At 40.0% G+C, this 22,579-nt stretch overlaps 1 protein-coding gene across 34 annotated transcripts in view; it reads right to left on the reverse strand.

Moving 5' to 3' along the window:
- Window positions 1-21,729, reverse strand: part of RIMS2 (regulating synaptic membrane exocytosis 2) — a 446,430-nt gene extending 424,701 nt beyond the window's left edge. For all 34 annotated transcript variants that reach the window (XM_064706380.1, XM_064706347.1, XM_064706344.1 and 31 more), the window contains exon 1: window positions 21,184-21,729. In XM_064706380.1, coding sequence (XP_064562450.1) covers window positions 21,184-21,353 — 170 coding nt within the window. In that variant the 5' untranslated portion in view covers window positions 21,354-21,729. The remainder of the gene's footprint in view (window positions 1-21,183) is intronic.
- Window positions 21,730-22,579: the final 850 nt, after the last annotated feature.

The following is a 22,579-nucleotide window of genomic DNA, read 5'->3' on the forward strand; positions in this document are numbered from 1 at the left end:
TTCCAATGAGCTTAAAACATGCACAATACACTACAGTAGAAAAATCTGTCGGTAGAATTTGAAGATAAATAAAACCCTGAAAACTCTACACAAAAGAAAGGTGTTTTCTCCTCTCAAAAATTTCCTAATATCACTTTTTACCTGGAACTGGCTTTCAGTGGTTGCAGTGAACAAAACCCAAACACTTCTCCTCCTGCCTTCCTTCCTGACATCTCTCAAATGCCATATCTGATGCTGAATTCCTTGTCATTGTAGGAGTGGAGTAACACCTGCACTAGACAAAACCTACCTGTATCATAAAAAGCTCTTACAAGGAATAAGCAAAACAGGGGGAAGAAAAAAAATAAATATGAGAAAGAAAACAAGTTCTAACAAATTCTTTTGAAGTCAAAATAGACATACCCATCTACTCAATCCCTAAATATAACGAATCGAATAAAATCTTGTGTTTATCCTATTTAAAAAGTATACAAGGAATTTTTGTTCCTATTTTAACCAGACAGATTTAGAAAAATAATATATATTGAAATTGAGTGTTAGCCCATAAAAGAAATTGACAAGTACATGGAAGCTTCCAAGGCTCACTGATGAGATCAGGAAGGAGTAATACTTTGTCACAGATCACTTCTTTAGTCACTTCACATGAAACCTGAGGAATTGATAGCAACTGAGATTTCTCCTTTCCTTGCCCTTTTTTCTTTATTTTTTTCTGTTTTATTTCCTCCAATGTTATATCACCTTTATTTCTGAACCAAGGAAATTTATGACAGCAAGCTAAATTCATCTATCATAAATGTCCTTGCAACAAATTTCCTGACATATAATAACATTTTTTTCCTGGAATGTAATAGGCCTGAAAGAACAGGTCAAATAAACTCCACCTAATAGTAGTCAACAGCAAAACTGTTGAAACAAGAATAAATGTCATTATTTGCTCTTAGATTACAGCTAGGGGCAGAGCAAGCTGATTGCTTCATTACAATGTACAGATTAGATTATTAAGAGTGAAATGATTATCAAGTGCACTATCATAGAGTTATTCTGGATTCCTCCTGGTGGCACAGTTGTACTGATGGCAAAATAGTGTTTTTAAAACCATAAGTATCCAGGAGGCTGAACTTTCTGTTTTCAAATGAGAACAATGTCACCTTTTTTCATGCTTTAATCATTTCCTATGTAGAGTATTTCAACTTTTCCTAAAAAATATGAGAAAACATAACTTGTATAAAATTCAGCAACCTCCATGTCCAACGAGAAACAAGAACAACCTGAGAAAACCACATCACCACACACTACAGTTAAAAACATGACTGCAGGGCAAGCTACAGGTTTTGCTGCAATGGAAACTGCTATATTACATGGGTAGTAGATACTACAATGCCATGCACCCTGCAGGTAATAGAATTTCGGAGGGGACCGAAGGTAAACCTAAACAAATCCTTTGTGATGCATCAGGACTCAGATATCCTCACCTCTGTGATCAGCTATTTTTTATAGTACACTGTAACTGCCACAGAGAGGTTTCCTTTTTTGTGGAAACCAAGACACAGGAAGCCTGGAGAGACTTCACAGACATTTTAATTTTGTGCTATTATGGAGTAATACCTCAAAGTTGAGTTGCATATCTGAATCCAGAGAACATGGAAGATGTACCATGCTGCAGGTACTGGGAAATGTGTTCTGAGAAGCTCTTGGACTCTCAGTACTCAGTAGAGAATAATATTCTACCTGAAACACAAGTTTCTCAACTTTATTTTCAACCACTAGACTTCCCAGTGAAAACTTTTGCAATAATAACATCCTTCCTCAAGGACAAAAAATAAAAGAAGCAGAAAGAGAGAGACAAAGATGAGCACACTAAGATATGAGTCTCGTGGATGATGTGCTTTTGCTCTATTTTTACCAAAAGCCCAGAGAAAGGAACAAAACCTACTTGTGCTGCTTCAGGGGCAACATTTGTTCAAGGCAGTAAAAATGTATTTTGGGAGTGCAAAAGGATAATCTAAGTCAGATTTGTTCTTGTTTCTAATCACCTCCTTCTTTGTGAGAGTGTAGACAATTACAAAACTTGCTAACAAATGTTAAGGTCAATTCCCTCTCCACTTTTGTCCAGGAAACACCCACATAACAACTGGAGATGGAAAGTACCAGTCCTCAAAAAAATTTCGCATTCCTCTTCAGTACGGGCAGAAACAGGATTAGGTGATTTCACTGTACCTTCAGCATTTTGGTGTCATTCTTACAAGCACCTTGCCTCAATCTATCCACCCTCCAAAGAATGTAGATCAATCTGCACTAACCAAAACTGGATAAAACAGATTGTTAAAATAAAGAAACATGGGGAAACAAAACTAGGGTAGAAATGTAGAATACAACTTCCTTTAAGTGCATCTGACAGATTGAGAAAGCACAAGTAGGTTGTAGCAAAGCAAGGAAGTGAATAAGCAAATGAACAGAAACTGATAGGAACCAGGCTCACGCATTTTGACTGGCACGGCTGTCTGTCAGAAGCAAATTAAAAACAGTACTTCAGTTGGAAATGGTGCAGCTGACAGCACAAAAAAAGCTTCAACTATCAGATGCCAGCTCTTAGAAATAACATTAAATAAATAGGCCCTTTTAGGATATTGTTACTTTGATGCTTACTTGACAAAACTGGATAAATTTATCAGGACAGCAGTTAATTTTGTTAGCACCCATTTCTTTGGTAAGAGAAATATAGGGATTTTCCACCAAAAAGAGCTAATAGAAAGCTGTAGGTACAAAGATCATTCTAGGCAATACAACAGCTATATTTACATATTGTGTACTACAGATAAAATAGTGTTAAGACATTTTAAAAGGCAAAGTAAAAAACTTTGGATCAGAAAGATTTTCTTAATGAGATCCCAAAGGATACTGAGTAGCTATTGTTTATTTTTCAAAAATAGCTGTAATGTTTTATTAAAATTATGTGTACAAACATACAGAGGATATTTCAGACTTTTAGTAATAGTCAAGTGCATTCATAACTTCTACTTTGCACTTTATTATTGAAATAACATTCTTTTAGCTTTAAATCAGAAATGTTCTTCAAATATTTTTTTATTTCCAGAAACATTTGTATAAAAATTGATTCATGTAACTCAAATAGTGTGTGTGCTCTTAAAGGTGAGCTAACTGTAGAGAGACAACAAGAACCACCGAAAGCCCTACTGTCCTCCCTTTATCTACTGTAAACAAACAAAAACCTAAAGCTGTATCTACATAAAAGCTGATGTCATAAGTGAAAATATCAATTTGCAATTTCCTTCAGCTCCTTCACTTTCTATTACTGTAAGCAGAATACTTGCTACACATGTGATTATTCTTGAACTTTAACCTAAAGCTTTATCATGTTTGTGAAACACACACTAATTTCAGTTTATTAAATTCTGAACCTTCATACTGTGTGTATTGCACAAATTAATGTTACACAAAAATATCCAGAGGTAGCAGAGTAGTCAAAGATGTATGAGGTTAATCAAGTAATTAAGTCTAAAAAAAATAAAGGAGCATGCTCTAGAACCAACAGAGAAAACCACTGAGTGCTGATACTACAAGGCTTGCTAATGTCTTCACCTTTTACAGGTACAGTGGATAGCTGGATGAATTTCAACAGTTGTAATGGATAACTGTAATTTTACTCTTTCTAGGTTATTTCTGGACAAGGTGGCTCAATTTTCATTTTATCTATTTTATATTTATCATACAAATATTTACATATAAATTTATATAATAAAATTGTATTATCATATAAATATTCACATATTTTATCTATTTATCTACATTCGGCAGAACACTAGATATTATGATGTTTATCCACTTCTTAGAACAGGAAATAACATCAATCTTAACAGAAATTACCAGAAAACACCTTGCTGTGTAAGAAAAATAAAGACATCTGCAAAATATTAGGAGTCAGTCTACAATCCATGCTTTCACTACATGCACCTCCTGCTCCAGCAATGGTAACAGTAAATGTTAATTTACTGCTAACAGGAAACTTCGAGGCCTGTACAGTGAATATGAAAATGAAATAAGTATCCTTTTTATCAAGTAAGAAGGCAAAAAATCTTACAAAACCAAAGAATACAATTCCAATGTGACAGATTGTGTTTTCATTTGTTTCAAGATTTCACCAGGATGGGCACTACACCTCACTTCAGATTGCTGTTCTCTTCACTCTTCCTCAGGCAGCAAAGACAGTGCAGGAAGTACAAATTCATGGCTTAAATTCTACAGGGCTGGAGCAAGGTGGTCTGCAGTCTCTCACTCCCGCCTGGCCCTTATAGGTTTTGACATAAATGATGAGAAATGATGGGTGTAATTTCTTTTCTTTCACAATAAGATTAAATCAGAAGTGATCTAATGACATTAGTAGACTTCTAACAGAATAAAAGAATTCAAGTTAAACCAAAATTCAGCTCTATTGTTTCATTATGGAAACAAAATTTTCAGGAAAGCAAAACAAGAAAGCCATGAAGTGTTTTACTTGCCAGTGAGAGGGTCTAAACCAAATATTTTCTTACAAGCTTCACTATATCTCTATAAAATGAGTTGGAGGAAGTGAACAACTTTAAATAAGTGTATTAAAATACAAAGAACTGACAGACTTAAATGGTCATTTCCCAGAATTCTTCTACCTACAAAATGGATCTTAAATGAAAAAATTTGGAAATCCTATCTTGTATAACTTAAATGAAAGTCAAATAAAAATATTAAACTAGAATTTACTTTATTTAAAACTTATTTGGAGCACTGGAAGAAATATATAACTTCTTCTGTAGAAAAAATTCTTGTTAAACATGTACATGTGTTTCACAATATCTGTCATTTTTCAGAATAATCCCATTACCATCACAGCTAGATCTCTATAGACGTTCTATTCTCATTTTTTAGAGAGAGAAACATCCAATATAAGTGCTCCTTCTTTACATATAGCATTAGGAGGAAAGACCTGTTGGTATTTCATTTTACACTAACACACACATTCTAGGCACCAGTACTACAAACCAGTAATGGAGTCACCGTACGGTCAGACTCTGGAAATTTTTAACCAGCCACTGGAACAGTCCAAATATTAACCTGTGAGAAGGTAAAAGCTCACTATATCCTCTGGAAATGTGTGTCTGACATTCATAGGAATAAGTTCTAAACAAAGTTGTAGTAAAATTACTGGCTTCTGAATGAATATGACCTTTTTTAAATGTATAATTTATTCAGATGTGGGGGCAGCAAATCTTTCCAGAAGAGTGGGCTTTGATTATGAAAGGAGGACCATCACAGTCATTTGGGGATATTACACATGTTAACATGTTAAAATAGTGCTTTTGTAGTAATTTTTACCAGGATTCTGGAGGGGAGACATAAGAAAGGGGACAGCTGTTTTATTTTTTAATACAATGCAGATCAAAGATGAAAGTTCCAGCAATCCAAGAGAAAAAAATTCTAACCAATAGTAGAATGTAGGTCCTTATGAATACTGGGCTAATATTAGCAACCAAGTGGTACAAAATATGTGAATATTTAATATTCCTACATAATAGTCCTAGTCCTGATAGATTCATTTCTCTTCAGAAAGAATGAAATGTCCTTCTAAATATAGCATTGCTTAAAAATAAGAATGCTAGGTAGGCATTCAGAAAATTGCTACTAGCATGGCAATATTTTTAATTGCTACATTTCTCAGACATTTTTTTAAATTCAATTAAGCCAATGAGGCTACATCTCAAATGCACAAGTAAGTCTGCAAGCCTGCAACTTAGGAGAATCAATTACTTTTATTGTGATTATAAAAAAAATTAAATGCTTTGATGCAAGGTCCATCTTTTTCTTATGTGTCGGCATAGACAGCAATGGTAAGTTCACACCTTGTATTTCTCTAAGTAATCTTAAAAACATTCAGCAGTTAATGAATTCATGACCCTAGCATATTGAAAGTCAATCATAATTTTTGTAATCTACAAGATCTCTATTTAAAATTATGTTTCAGTAACAGATTAAATTAGAACAAAAACTATTTCTGTGTCCTCTTTTTAAAAATATTGATGCAACCTATATTTCAAGTAAATTGCAAACTTAGAGCCAAAGCAATCACACAGTTTAAATGATCAGAAGATCTTCCCATATATAATCTGAAATACTAGGGGTGAAGCAGCTCTCCCATTTTACACAACAAAAAGACTGTCCAGTCACCTGTGAAAATACAAGTGTGCATGTGTGCAGCAATTACAGCTATGGCCTTTGCTACATATCTTTCATTATTTATGTCCCAGATCGTATTGGAAAATGCAACAGCTCATTCACTTAACCTGAGTCATCTAAGTATTTTATCTCACCTATGTTTCTTTTTCCTGAGTGCTGAACTAACTTATGCCCGAAAATCATAGATCTAAAAGTGTTAAAGAAGAAAACCTGCTGTTTAATATGAAGATACAAAACCTAGTTCTATCTAAAGTAACAACACTAATGACTTTCCAACTCCAGTTATTCAGCAGAAAAATTTTATGAACATTTTGTTTTCTTCACCAAAAATTTTTTCAACAATAATTTTGGTGGCATTGATTCACAGACCTTAAACAGCAACTTCAAAATCAAAACTTAGTTTGTATATGTTTATCCACTGGTTTTCTCAATGACAGCCACATAACCAGTCTTTGCAGACTGTGGAAATAGTGGTGGAATAATTCCATTGCTCTCAGAGACTCCAAAAGTACTGGAGCTAATCTCTCTCAGCCCCTCAGCTGTGCTATCTCAGCATTTTGTAGGACTGTACAGTAAATCAGATGAGTTCCTTTCTGTAGCTTAAAAAGATGCTCTGCCAAAGTGATGAAAGGGGAAAATATTTTTTCATTAGTTTAACCTCCCTGAAATAGTTTCTCTAGGCAGCCCAACAGATACTTGCACCAGGGCCATGATGGTGCCATGGAGGCAGGGAGGAGCAGCTGGGCTGGCAATGGAGCTGCGGGTGCTGCACTGACAGCACGGAATTGCCTGGGGCTTTGGAGCTCAATTTAGCCTCTCAGATCTGCCTTCTAGAGAAGCCTCTCTTTTTCATACTGTATTGATTCCACAGGGACCCAGGAAGAGTAGTATCATCTATGTTCAAGTTAGACTTTGCAAATAAAATTGCTAAATAAATATTGTGGTGGATTAACCTTGGATGGCTGCCAGACACCCAACAAGCTATTCTTTCATTCCCCTTCCTCAGCAGGACAGGGCAGAAAATACAATGGAAAAGCTCATAGGTCAAGATAAAGACAGAGATACCACTCACCAGTTACCAGACTCCAATTTTGGAAGATTAATTCAAGCTATTGTCACTTAATAGCAGGGTAGGACAGTGAAAATAAAAAATCTAATAACAGCTTCACCCCCTGCCTCTTCCTTCTTTTCAGGCTCAGCTTCACTTATGAATCTTCTACCTCCACTTGGAGCAGTGCAGGTGGAGGAGGCAGGGACATTGTGGTCAGTTGAGAGTTCTTCATCTCTGTGACTCCTTTTCCCTCATACTTGTCCCCTGCTCCAACATGGGGTCCTTCCCATGGCATACAGTCCTTACTGAACTGCTCCAACATGGTCCTTCTCACAGCCTACAGTTCTTCAAGAACTGCTCCAGGTCTCTTCCACAGGGCACAGTCCTTCAGGAACATCTGCTCCAGCATGGGGCCCCTGGAGAATGAGAAGTCTTGCCCACAAACCTGCTTCAGTGTGGGTGCCTCTCTCCACAGGCTGCAGTACCTGCCAGGAGACTGCTCCAGAGTGGGCTCTCCACGAGGTCCCAGCCTCATACGAGGTGCATCCACCTGCCCTGGCACCAGGTCCCCCACAGGCTACAGGGGCACATCTGCCTCACCATGATCTTGACCTTGGGCTGCAGGGCAATCTCTGCTCTGGTGCCTGGAGGCACCTCCTGCCTCTCCTTCCTCACTGACTTTGGCACCTTCAGGGCTGTTTCTCCCATATTTTTCTCACACTCTCTCTCTCACAGCTGTTGCACAGGATTCTTTATCTTCTCTTACACATTATCCACAGAGTTAATGTATGACTGTCCAACAGTGTCACTAATGGACAATATAGCCAGTGGCAGATCCATTTTGGAGCTGGCAGAAACTAATTTTTTCTGACATGAAGGCAGGTCTTGGTGTCTTTTGCAACCCCTGCAGCTTCACCCCAACACCTGGACATGTCAATGCAGCACAAATGCTTCCTTCACACCAGAAGAAGTGATATCATTTTTAGTTATGAATCTAGTGAATTATATGCTTCCATATAGGTTTTTATATAAGTTTCCATTTATTATAGCAACATAAACTTAATTATAAATTAAAAGGCAAAGAATAGTTGGGTTGGTGAGCATCAGTTCAATAACCCCTTTCCTTCCTTTGTTTCACATACTGAGAAAATTTTTGAAGAAAATCTTTATATTAAACTGAAACTAAGGGTAGAATACATTTCGGTGATGTAATTAGAAAAACTCTTACGCAGATGTTCAAACAGTCCCTAAAAATATATTAACAATGTCCAAACATACCAAGTAGTAGAAAGGCACTGTAGAATTTAAACTTCCTTCCACATCCTAATACCATTTAGGAACTAAATGAAATATACTTATGCCCAAGATAGAAGATTTTTAATGGCAATTTCCCTCTTTTAACAGAAACCAACATCTTTCTTTTGGGCAGCTTTACTGAAAATCCAGCAGTTTCAATGGCAGGCAAGAGCTGTTTTAAATAGGTCATCATGTTTAGTCTTATTCATGTTAGGACCTGCAGTCCCTTTGAAATACAAATTTTTTGTGGATTACTATAATAAAACGCTCCTAAGCCCTTATCAAAGAAAAACCTTGTGGCTATGAAAAGTGACAAAACATGTTACCAATTCTAAATTGCTCTTTCTTATTTAACCTAAAAATAAAATTAGGAGCATATCATTAATTACTTCAATAATAACAAGAAAAAATACACATCAGTGCTTTTACTTATTATAATGATGACATGATCAATACCTATTGAATTATGACTTCGTTTCCATAGTGAAACTCCAGATTCAGTGAATGATTTTTGATTATTGAAGTTTTATTAGGAAAAATTATAAATCTAAACAAAGGCAATATTTTAACCCATATTCCTTTTAATAAACAAACTTCTTACTTGTAACTAACTGGTCTTACTTAATTAAGCAATAGTTATTTATGTCTGAGACATTAAGTTAGGACACAGTGTTGTCATTGACTAATTCTATCCTTTTTATCACTCTTCTTTGTGCAGAACAAATATAACCATTCATACTAAAAGTTGAAAATGTAACTAAATGTTTATTCTGTCTTTCTCCAAACAAAACCTTCTTCTATACATGAGAATATCTGTGTGATAGAAAGCTTGGGAATATATAACTCAGACCAAATTTTAGGCAAGAACACTCTGCAAATTCTGCAGAAGACAAGCTCATGTAAACTCTACACAGCAGCTAAAAACACTTATCTTCCACCTTGTCTAAATACATAAATGTACATTAGTGCTCAGCTATAGCACATGAAATTTCATTCAGCTTTGGCCACCTGCATTTTCAGATATCAAACAGATAGAATTCAAGGCTTTCAAATAACAAGTACTTTCTCTGTACTCTACCCTGAAAGCACCTTTTCTTGGCCCAGTGCCTTCAGAGCATCCTCTACACCAATTTTTCAGATGAACCATAAACAGGGCAGGAAAAAAACAGATCTGGATTTTTTATACATATTTTTAAATTTGGAAGCTACAGTTTATAAAGAGAAATATGGATACTAGGTAAAAATACAGTTTTCTTTCAATCATATTGGGATTTTGCTTAACTTTAAAATCTGGTGGAATCTTTGGTAAAGTTCCACAAAGAAATTAGAATTACTGCTTCACTTGAAATGCCTTCTGATGTAGTATGTATTAGCATGGAAGTAATATCAACACTTCAGAAATATTTACCATTCACTTAAACTTAGCCCATCAGATTTACTACTTATATGTAAATCAGACTGTCATCAAAATATCAACAGGAATAACTTTAGTACCAATCCAAAAAGCTAATGCATTAATAAAAACCAGAAGAAGCTGCTTCATTCTATCCATAGAATAAAATTAAATTCTTAATTTTAAATTCATAGTGTTTGCTATGCTATTTCATCATTTCATTACTGCAATGTTACAAGTAGTTTGAAAAAATATTATATTTCCCTGAAGCATTTTAACTTTAGTAAAAAATATATGTTTGATAAAAGCATAATCCTCAGCCTTCTAGAAGTGACAGTGATGTTATTTTTCTAGCTGTTGGATAATACATAGTTCAGCTGTCACTTACTGTGCAGCAGTTGGTTACACAGAATGAAATGAATCATAATCACAATGACTAGCCAAATTAATGAAAGCATGCTGAATCAAAACTCATGCTCCCAAACTGTCTTAGGGCCTGATTCAGCAAAAATATGTTTGACTTAAACACCATACAACATATTCCATAGATACTTGCTTATCAAGATTTCCAAAGCAAGTAAATGCTGAATCCAGAATGCATAGCAGGACAACAGTATGTTTTTAACACCCTACCATCAAAAGAGACCTATCAGCTTGTAAATACACAGTAGCTAAACAAATCCCATTAAAACAATACATAGCAAAAGAGAGATGGTGTGTGACTTAAGGAAAGAAACTGTCAAACTGAGTTTATAGAGCTTTCTTTGGGTCTTAATGTTACATTGTTTTAATCCTACAAGTAGTAGACAAATCCTGTTTGTGACTCCCCGTCTAGCAATCTGACTAGCTTAATCTATGAGATTCTACCTCAAAATATCTGTTAGTCATTCTTAGGGAATGGCATTGGAAGGTTTTCTTTGCAATGTTATTTTGATGATGGGCATGCTTAATCCCACATGCTGGAAAGATTTTATATTCCAAGGTCTTCTTTTAGATCTCATTCTTCAAAGGCTTTCTGAATTCAGTATAAAAATTTACCAAATCCTAAGAATAACCAGGGACTAGAAGGGAAGCATACTCAGGTTCCCAGCAGTGAGTCTCAAATAGTAAAGTTATAGATAAATGAGCACATCCTAATTAATAATTGATAGAAATATAAGCAAAATATGCAGATTCACAAACAGCTTCTAGGGAACCATAAACATCAGTGTCAGCTGGCAAAGTGTCCATGGCATTCTTACAAGACCAAATATATAATGAAGAGTTACTCTCAAAGGCAGAACTAGGCAGAACTCTGCAAGGCAGACTTAACTGACCTAGCTCCAGAAGTCTGTGAGATAGACCTCTACATCTGACATATTCACTCTATCTTATTTTTAAGTCCACAGCCAGAAATAGGCTTTGCAATTCATCTGGCCCATTTGAAATGTCTAATTTAAGATGAGATGGATCACATCCTAAAGGCACCTCTTTATTTCCATTTGCTTCCAATTGAACCTAAGTGATTTCAGAAATGGATGTCTCCCTCTGTAGGTATTCAGATCTGGTCAGAAGAATCCCAAAGAATTTCTGGACTCAAATAGTGTAATCCAAGCTTTAAACAATGTAGTGTGGAAATTAAAAAGATATCAAAACTGAGGCAATGATGTTCATTAGCTGAACAGTTCTATGCATGCTGAAGTCAAAGAAGTCTGATTTTGTGGGGACTCACACCTCATGATAGATTTATTTTGATGCCAGTGGTGATTCTCCCCTGTAAGAACTCCTCGGTATGTAGAATGGTGTGAGTAGTTTTTTTCAATCAGGAGTATGGACAATCACTTCCATTATTCATCTTATTATCTTCATTAAACCCCTAATAATTATGTATTTTTGAGACCTCAAATTTTTGTCAAATTTTTTGTAAGTCAACCAACATCTAGCACCTACTGAATAAATATGGCAGCAGATGCAACTGTTTCCCTCAAAATAATATAGCATTTGTGTATTTCCAAATTGGTGAAAGACCTCCTTTGTCAGGAATAGATTTGAACACAGCTCTCGCTTCCCAAATGAACCAGTTATGGGTTCTGGAAAAGTTTATTCTGCATCCTAACAATGAAGGCATACAAACATGCAGTCAGGAGTGAGAATGGACAGCCAAGAGGAAGTCAAATATCTCTGTGATTAGGATACTCTCTCTCCAGAAGCAAGTCCTCATTCCTGCTCCAAGGGCTGTTGTGCATTTTATTTAAGCAAATTGAATGCAAAATTCATAAGAGGCATCTGATATAGACAGAATACAACTCAATGGCACTAAAGACAAACAGTGCATAGCTGAGGTAATCAAATTCAAAATACAAAATGAGGAATGACTGATTCAACAAGAGCTCTGCAAAAAAGCATGGTGAAAGGATAGTAGATCACAAAATGACAATAAATCCGTAAGTGCTGTACCACAACAAAAAGCCCAAACACATGTGACATTGTCTATACAAGGAAAGAGTTCCATGCAAGACAGTTTTATCATCATGCTCTCCCCATACCTTTGGAATATGCGTCTGGGTTTGGACACTGTATTTTAAAAAAAAATCAGTCAAAAAGTATATATGAAGACAAGCAGCAAGAATGGTCAGCAGTCTAGAAAATATGACTTGTTGAATCCACAGAAAGGAGTGATGAAAATACACAGGAGAAGATATTATCACATTTATGAAATACATAAAGGGTTGCTGCAAACAGAAAAATAACAGACTGCATTGCACTCCCATTGTGGATAGAGCAAGTAGCAAATGGCAGGAAAGAGATTTAGGTTTAACAGTAGGGGGGAAATTCTAGTGGTAAGGATAAGGACTTTGAGTAACTGAGACAAATTATCTAGGGAATTCAAGAAATCTCCATCCCTGGTTGAGCAGGTAGTGTAGTCATTCTTCTCACACCTTTCAGTAGTAATTTATCATTTGAAAAATGTAAAATTTTCGTACTGTAGAGAAGAGCTTTACCCTAAGGTCTGCTTGTCCCACTCTTCACTTTCTGCTATATAGGCAACACAGCACTTGCAGAGATGCTTAGCTTGAATTCAGTGCATTGTCTGCTATGTGCCCTTGCCTCGGCCAGGAAAGCTATTTATTTCACTGGTTAGGTGGGGTCTCACAATTGCAAATCACTACTTCATATAAATAAGTGTCAGACACTTCTGTCTTGAGAGCCGGTCATGCCTTGGAGCAAAGGATGAACTGCATGACCTGTTGAGGTCACAACCAGCTATGTTTTCTATTATTCCATGTGTTCTCTGGGCTTTAAACAGCTTTAAAATCACTTCTTCTCACTCCTCCTTTCTGTAATCAGAAAAATGTATAAATGCACCAAGAGTTAGATAATCACTCTATGGAAAAGGATTTCTTGATAATACACTGGAGTACACATTTCTGAAAAGTTGTACAAAAGATGGTTGTAAACCATTTTCCAAAACAGGTTAGCTTCTTCTAACTCACAATTTTACTTAAAGGTGAAAAAATTTTATGTCCTTTGTATGCTTAAGATAGTACACATTCTAAAGTAAGTCTGCCCTCAAAAATACACAGAACCAAAATGCCATGTTATATTGAACACCTAGTGATGTTATGACCTGTTAAATATTCTGAGTACAAATATAATATTATATTTGCTATAAGAAATGATTCACCTTAAAAATATTAATGTCAAATAAAGAATAGGTCATCAGATAGTATTTAAGCAACCTCATATGAAAGAAGAAGAAAGAACCAACCCCAGAGAGACAGTAAACAAAGAAAATAATAGGCTTTATGTGTTATTTAAAGTTTAAAGATTTTCTTATGAATTTTCAAAATAGAAGCACTCAGACTTGTTTGAAACACGAGTTCAACTCTTGCTAACTGTTGCTAGAACAAACTCACTTTATTTTTAATAAAAAGTATATCTCACTATATTTTTAATAAAAAGTTTAAAGTTTAAATCAAAGATATTATTTATGGCCTCACATCAAAACTTAGAAACTCCTAAAGATACAGATACATAAAGTCAACTATTATGACTATTACTTTTCCTCTATCAAAATGCATGAGTTTGATTTCTTTATCAAAATGCAACTGAGATCACTCTGCAAGCATGTACTGTGATGACAGCTGATACCTAAACTCAAGATTATAAAAGCACTGTCTGCCACTTTCAATGACATAAACCAGCAGAAATTGCTTTGAACTATTACTATCCAAAAAATTACATGCATTTACTTCTTATATGCTCTGCTATTCCCCTATACAATCTCTTACTGTTTGTCACATTAACTCTTACAGTGTCAGTCCTTACTGACATCCTCACAGCTTCAAGACCATAGCTTGGAAAAACTACATGAGGACACAGCCACCACATGATATCATGCAGAGGCAGCTGTTGAGCACAGCACTGATTTTGCAACTGAATTCAGAGCATTGTCTGCTATGTGCCCTTGCCTCGGCCAGGAAAGCTATTTATTTCACTGGTTAGGTGGGGTCTCACAATTGCAAATCACTGCTTTATACAATAAGTGTCAGAAACTTCTGCCTTGAGAGCTGGTCATGCCAGCTTCTGAATCACCAGAAGTACAAATAGCTCCTGAGATGAAGTTGTTGGGATTTACTGAGTTTACAAATGCACTACCAGATTTGGTGTAAACTGTTTTTATTAATAAATTATAACAAACCCTCAACTGAGTTACTTCAAGGGTGTAAGAGCTCCTCCTGTTACACCATGCAGTCCTGCAAAAGAGATCTAAACTCGGTAAGCATTGAAAACAATATAGGTCAATATGAACTTCAGATTTATAATATGAATAATTTTGCCTGAACAACAACTGCTTTTGAATGCCATTTGTAGACAACTAGTATTTCAAGAGATTCTTCCTGCTTATGAGTTTAAATTAAAACAAAGACTTGGCCACTCCTAGAGAGATGAGGTTGTCTAAGGTACATTGTAGCAAATAACTTTGATATAGTAAAACATGTTATTAAAACAGGCCTTGTGCTCTAAACTTAACTTAAAAAATCATCCTTACCTCAAAGCTCATTGTTAATGTATAATGCCTGTTGCAGTAAAACAGGAATAGATGAGATCATAATGTGGGCACTTAATGTGTTCTTGGGATTTTATCTCCCCCAGTTTCTGTCAAAATGCATCATCAGTGAAGACACTGGGGGAAAAGGAAAGATCATACCAAAATAATCCTTCTTGGAAAAAGATGGTCAAATGGTCTTAGAAACTGCCCTAGCATTCTGACTGACTGTAAATATGACAACAAAACTTGAAGAAAGCCACTAAAGCAAAAGGGTGAGGGGTGGCACTAAGCTGAAGAAAATCCCATTCTACTGGATTAAAATTGCAAGTTCAAACTATCAGTTTACTTTTTCCTCCTTATTATGGAACTTTGAATATGTTGCAAGTATTTTAAAACTTCACTGGCAGGGTAAAACCACATTTTACACCAGTTCTGAAGTAACCAATAACTTCTGTGTATTTTGACACTTAACATATATACACTAATTAGGCATTGTTTCAATGGAAAAATCAATTCTTTGACATTCTCAGTTATTTAAATGTTACCCAGCTCAGAGATGCTGAGATGCAGAGATGTGGACAAAATCCAGAATGGACCATTCAGTCTCCTAACCTCACCTCCAGAGACCACTGCATTTCACCCAGTCACTGCTTTCTAGGATACAGTCCTAGCACCTTAAAATTATGATCTTCACTCATCTCTTTCAGATGTAAAATTAAATGGTTTTTTCTCTTTTTTTTTTTTTTTTCAAAGAAGTGCAGAAAGATATTAATTTGACATGACTGCAGAAAGCACATACTATCTGGCATTGAATGTCAATTTTGGGGGGTTTTTTTAACTAAATCCTGTATCTGTTAGACTGTTTCTCAGCCCCGTATGATGTCAAGCCTTTCTACATCCAACTGATCCTACTTGTACTTCCTGAATGTGGGAATGCCAGCACTATTGCAGTCTTCTAAAACTTTACTCAACATAAAAATTATCAAGCCAAATAATTAGTGTAACTGGCACTCTGTATAATCTCCAAATAAATTCTGCTTAGTCACTAAGAGGAAGTACTACTTTAATCACTTGTAGGCAGTGTCTAAAAGTGAGTTAGGTTCTTTAGAGAACAATTGTAAACACTGAGTCTTCTTGAAGAGCAAATGGTACAAGCCATAACAAGCTGACAAGTATTATCTACAGTACAAAATCCGTCATCAGTCTACGCAAGTGATAAGAGTGAAGAGCAAGGAACAATGACAACTTTGAGAGAGGCCCAAAAAGCAGCGCAAATTATTAAAACAGAAGAAAGGAGAGACTGTAAAGAATATTACAAGAGAGCAGAATAAGGTGGTTGGAAGAGAAGAGGACCTGGCAGGGCAGGAAAGAGAGCAAGTATCCTCCTCAACTGTATATATATATATATATATATATACATACATACATATTTGTGTAATTTCCACTATCACTTCTTTTATACTGCATAAAGCTATAACTTTTGATGTCATTTGGACCATATTTGATTTTATAACACACAGAAACAAGAGCAAAATTATGAGTGGTATAGCAGTGAACTGTTCTAATCAGCGCTCCGAATTCAGACAAAATGTGGTGCAAAATTATGGGAGCATAACATAACTAACATTGCCTGAAGTCTTAGTTTACTTTTTAGTCAAAAGCAAATCTTTTTGCCTTTTACTCTAGAAACTTTAGGAATTCCTATACATATCTCTATTTTCCAAAAGCAAAATCAATAATCACCACATATATCTTCTTTCCAGCCCTGAAATCCAAATCCAAAACATACAATGCTTTTAAGACAGTGTAAATCAGAGCTGATTATTTATAAAGTAGGATAATAATTTATAAAATAGTACAATAGCTTTGTGAGTCTGATATTTACACTTCTGTGAGTCGTGGCCATCAACTTATTGCTTCCTCTTCTCCAGGTGAGCATCCTGCCCCACACCTCACTCACTCACAGTGTCATACAGAGCTCACAAAGCCCAGCTTCCTTGGTTTTGTTTGTCACAGGTTTTGTTTCATCCAGTGTAGCTACCCCATTTTTATCACATCTGTGCAATCCCTGCCACAGTAACTGAGCCTGCAGTCACTTGTGCCTTCCTAAAGTTCACTCTGGGCTTGACAGTGGTGGCTCACAGAGAGCCACCATCCTCTAGCTAGCCCACTATGCTTCCACCTTTCTTAGGTAAATCAGCTGACAAAGCCACACACTTGTAAAAGAAATCTTTTACCAGGACCTCATAGTAATGCTTTGCAAATATATGAAAAGTTGGATGATTTCATAAAAAATTTTTTTCTTGGGAAAATTTGTCTACTACTGAGCCAGACTCTTGTGAAAAGTTGAAATACATGTCTTTTCAGAGCTATGAGTTTAACTTTATGAGGAGAGCATTTTATCTTTAGAATTGCTCAGTAAAGAAGATGGAAACCTGTGATATTTCAAGTAGGAAAGTGCAGATGCACATCACACAGGCTGAAACAGAAGTCTTAATAAATAATGGCAGCACCCTAACATCTATTTTTATTCCTGTGTGCATTCTATCAACACAGTTCTTCCATACAGAAATAAAGTACAAATTAAAAGTAAAAAAGCACAAGACTGATCCCATAAGTCAGTCTGTATGGAGGAAATGTGCTGTCTAAAATCTGTTAAAAAGCTTACACACACAAAACCAGATTTTATAAGAGGAAAGATGTGCATAATTTAAAGGAAAAGTGATCATCAAAAATTCTATCCTCCATCCAAGACAGTAAAATATCCACAAAGAAAAAAGTTGAAAGTATGCAAATACTCTTTAAACAGCAAAGACTTACACCCAGAGTACAGACATAAATTCACTCTGTCACACATTATGCATATTAAATATTATGCAAAATATATACTCAATAACCTTGTCAAAAAGACAACTTCTTAGCCCACAACACTCAAAATGCACTCCAAGAGTCCCAAAAATTCCAGAAGAGAGACAGTCTAAGCAGCAGAGTTTACCACCCATCCTTTTTAAAGCAGAAGCTCCACCTCAGGAACACAGTGCACAACTGTGGCTCAGCGTATTTCACAGATCAAACCAGGCCAAAGGACAGAGCAAATCTGGAAAGCTTCTGCTTTCCATGCCATCATGTTCCATCAAATCCTGGCAAGAATTCATGCTGACCCGATCACTATTAGTTGCTACAGATTACAACTCAATACCATCTGTATTTCCCTTCTCCAAAAAGAGTAAAACAAGCATAAGGAGAAATTATGTATCTATTTTAAATCCACACATCTTTACCCCAGGGAGTGAAAGGAAAAGAATAAATAGTCCACATTACAGATGTGAGTCACACTACTTAATGCTCTTTTGGAAAATGCTCAAATACCACAGTGATGGGAACAGCATAAGAATTTGAAAAACACAAGATAGAAACAGAATGGAGAAAGGAAGTAGAGCCCAGGGAGTAGCCATTCATACTGACAGTCAATCACCATAAATGATTTAAAAATAAATAGAGGGAATACATGCTTGCTGCTTTCTTCAACATTTGAACAGTTCTTGTGTTAATATCTCTAAATGTCAACTCTTGTTTTCAGCATTTTTTTAATCCTGCTATATGTCTCCATGGAATGAAATGACACAATTTTATTGCTGAGGCAAAAATACCTTCCACTTCAAAAGAAGCTTGCCTTCGAGGAGAATTACACTTGAACAAAGACTGCAGGATTTAGCTCTATATTTATCTCTATGCAATAACAGTAGTTCATTCATATAAACATGGGAGGGGTTTTTTTTTTATTCTTTCTCAGAAGGAAAATATCTCTAAAGAGAATTAAACTCAGTAATATCTACATAAATATGCTTGGGTATGACTTTGGTGGAGGGTTGTGCTTGATAAATCTGTAGATATTTTTAGATTAAACATGTACCTGATGGCTCAAGGAGACACTTCATTTTAAGAAAAATGAAACTGATGAGTTATTCATCTGACACCAGCTCACTTCTCACTATCCTCTAAAATATTGTGGGTCATCTATTCAAATTCCATTGACAACAGCATTTTCCTAATAGCACTGCTTTAGGCTATCCTTTATGTATAAACTTTACACCTTACCATCTCCCTCGCAGCTTACACAGAACTCAAGAGGACACTTTTAGTGAGACATAATGGGAAACTAAACCCTACATAAATTTTATCCTAAGATATGATAAAGACCTTTTATTTGCCCATTGTCTGCTTCCAAGATTCTCACTATTAAAATGAAAACAATTCTGCTTCATTTCTTAAGTTAGTTTTACCTTAGCATTACTTGAGAACAGTTTATTCTTCATTTGCAAGTTTAACCATTCAAGCTGATCCTAGTATTGTACTGATGTTTTACTTCATATTTGATCATAAATATTACTCTCCACAGCAAAAGTTGACAGGAGACTTCTTTAAAACTTTATTACTATTATTATATATTTAATAAAAATAAATGCAACCTTAATTCCTTGAATTCCTGCAGCTTCCAATTTGAACTTCTATTTTTACTAATAATTTTTAAGAGTGCAAAAATTTTAGACAAAAATTTGCATTTATTTTGGTATATCATGTAACTTAATATAATAGTCTAAATTGTTTCAAAATAAAGTATCCCAATAGCAAACAAACTGTAGAGCAAGAGACTAAGATGTGGTGACAAAAGAAGGTATAGTACTTTATTTCCAGTGCTCACATTACACTGACGTGCTTCAGAATGTTCATCCAACAAAAAACCTTTTTAGACAGACTTTGAAATGTTTTTAGGAGATCTCCTCAACATTTAGGAGCTGTCACACAAAGTATATTCGAAGTTTTTGGTATGATGCAGTGAATCTTGGAAGCAGACTTCCAAAGTCAGCAACTAAAGCCCAGAAGACAGCTTTGAGGTGCTGAGTGTGAAAGACCAGCTGCAATTAACATGTCCAAGACACAACGCTAATTTTGGTACAAAAAAACCCGCTTAGAACTTAGAGCTTCAGCTTCACCACACTCATCAAAGTCACATCCACGATAGCGGTAGCTTTGCTTATTTTTAAACCACTAGAAGTCAGCGTGGTTACTCCATCACTAAGGCAGAACAGTTTTCTCGACTTTACTCGGTGTCTGCCAGCCGACTGAGAAGGGCGTGACCCATGCCGTGCACGGCAGCGGGACCCCCGGGCCTGCAAGGAGACCGGTGTCACCCCGGGAACGGGGCACGGCGCACGGGGAAAGCTCGGGCTTCCCGGGCCCCGCGCTCCTGCCCGGACACTCCCGGTGCAGAACCGGGTGGCTCTGGACAGCTCCCGGTGCTGAGCCGGGCCGGGTGGCTGTGGACAGCTCCCGGTGCTGAGCCGGGCCGGGTGGCTGTGGACAGCTCCCGGTGCTGAGCCGGGCCCGGGGACTGTGGACAGCTCCCGGTGCTGAGCCGGGCCCGGGGACTGTGGACAGCTCCCGGGGCTGAGCTGGGCCCGGGGACTGTGGACAGCTCCAGGGGCTGAGGACAGCTAGCTCCAAATGCTGAGCCGGGTCGCTCCGGACAGCTCCCGGTGCCGGTGCCGGTGCCGGTGCTGGGGCCGGGGCAGCCCTCACGCCGGCGCCGGGCAGGCGGAAGGCGTCCTGCCTTCCCCGGAGCTGGGGCTCACGCTTGGAAAGAGCAGCGGGGCGGGGGCGGGCGGCAGACACGTTGTCGGGGGAAGATGGCGGCTGTGGCAAACCCACCCAGCCGGGCGGCCGGAGCCCAGGCCCCGGTGGTGCCGCTCCGCCCGGCAGGGCCGCCGCCGCCAGCGCGGAGCCCGCCGCGCCCCCGGCACCGGGCCCGATGCTGCCGGTCCGCCCCCTCCGGCGGCGCCGACCGCCGCCCCGACCCACCCGCGTCCTCCCGATGGAACACGCCGGGTGAGGACGGCACCTGTGCGGCCATGTTGGGCGCCCGGTTCCCGCCGGCGCCGGGGCGTGCGGAGCCGGAGCCGCCCCGCCGAGCGCGACTAAGGCAGGCGCCGAGCGCTGCCGCGTCCCTGGCCGCTCCCGCGGGTCTCTCCCGCCGTGCCCCACACTCGCCCGGCGCCGAGCACTCATGCCCGACCCCGGCAGCCCGACTCCTCTCTCCCGCCCTGGCCGTGCCACCCCCGGGGCCAGAGGAGAGACTTTCGCGGCCCCGGGCCCGGGAGGACGAGAAAGGGGTGCGCCCGCCCTTACTTGAGCACGGATTGCTCCTTCTCCTCTTCCTTCTTCTGGCGGTCCATGACGGCCAGGATGATCTTCCGCTCTTCCTCCGTGAGGTGGCTGAGGTCCGGCATCTCGGGCTGCGGGGCCGGAGGAGGCTGAGGAGCGGCGGGGCCGCTCCGGGGCCCGGCGGGAGCCGACATGTTTAGTAGGAGCTGCCGCCGCCGCTACGAGAAGCTCTGCCCGAACTCCAGCAGCACCAGCGGGAGCGGCCGGCGCCGGGAGAAGCACATACAAATCAATACCCTGTAATCAACCGGCAGCCTAATGACGGCCCCGCCGGGGAGGGGCGGGGTGCCCGGCAGCCCCGACCTCGCACCCACCCGCCGGGCCGCCGGCGGCAGCGGGAGGACGGGGACGGAGGGGCCCCGGGGGGCGAGCAGGGGGAGCGGGGAGGGGAGAGGGCAGCAGAGGAAGGGCCGGGGGCGGGGTGGGGAGGGAGAGGGGAGAGGGCAGGATTAGCCGCGGGAGCGCTGTGGTTTGGGTGCGAGCGAGATTATCCCAACCCCGAGCGCCAGGCAGAGAGAGGGGGGACGGAGCGAGCTTCGGGGAGTCAGCAGACGGGGGCAGCGACTGCCGCCGTACGAGAGCGGAGCCCCGGCGCCCCGGGGCGCGCAGCGGGGAAAGCCCCAGCGGGCGAGCGCCAGTCCCGGCCGCCGGCCGCGGCTCATAATTCCTCGCCGCCGTCCATGGAAGGGGCCGCGGGGCGCCGCGCTCGCCTCCCGCCGCCGCCTCCCGCCTCTCCTCTGCCGGACGGCGCCGCTTCCTGCCGCCGCCTCGCTTGGCTGGTGCCCTCTCGGCTGCGGGATGGAGTCCGCCTAACCCATGGCATGGCGGAGAGCCGGAGTCACGGGAGGGGGCTCCGCATCGCCCCGCTGCCTCCCTCTCCCGAGCCGAGCGGCGCGGGGCGATGCGGGGCCCGGCTGCCGCCCCTAGCGGCGCCGCGCGGGCTGGCGGCGGGGGGTGGCGGGCGGCAGCTGCCCTTATTTATTTATTTATCCCCGCACAAAAAATGGACGCGATAAAAATCACGCGAGGAAGGACAAGGAGGAGCCAAGGCGCCGGCGACGCGCTGGGAGGACCGAGCCCGGCGGCCGCGGGGGGGCAAGGGGGAGGGCGGGGAGACGCTGCGCGGCCGCCGCTCCCGCATCTCCCGCCGCTCCCGCTGCCCCTGCCGCCCGCAGGGAGGCCGGAGAGGGGCACCCGCTCGGCCGGGCCGGTCCCCGAACGCAGCCCTAGGGAGGAAGATCTGGCGGGGGGGGAGCGCCGGCTCCGGGAGGAGGAAATGGAGGCAGAGGGAAAGGCGAGGGCGAGCCGCCCGGGAGGCCAGCAGAGCACCCATATCCCCGTCCTCTCGTAGCCCCACGGC

This window comes from Zonotrichia leucophrys, chromosome 2 (assembly GCF_028769735.1).
Source record: "Zonotrichia leucophrys gambelii isolate GWCS_2022_RI chromosome 2, RI_Zleu_2.0, whole genome shotgun sequence".
Lineage (NCBI taxonomy): Eukaryota > Metazoa > Chordata > Aves > Passeriformes > Passerellidae > Zonotrichia > Zonotrichia leucophrys.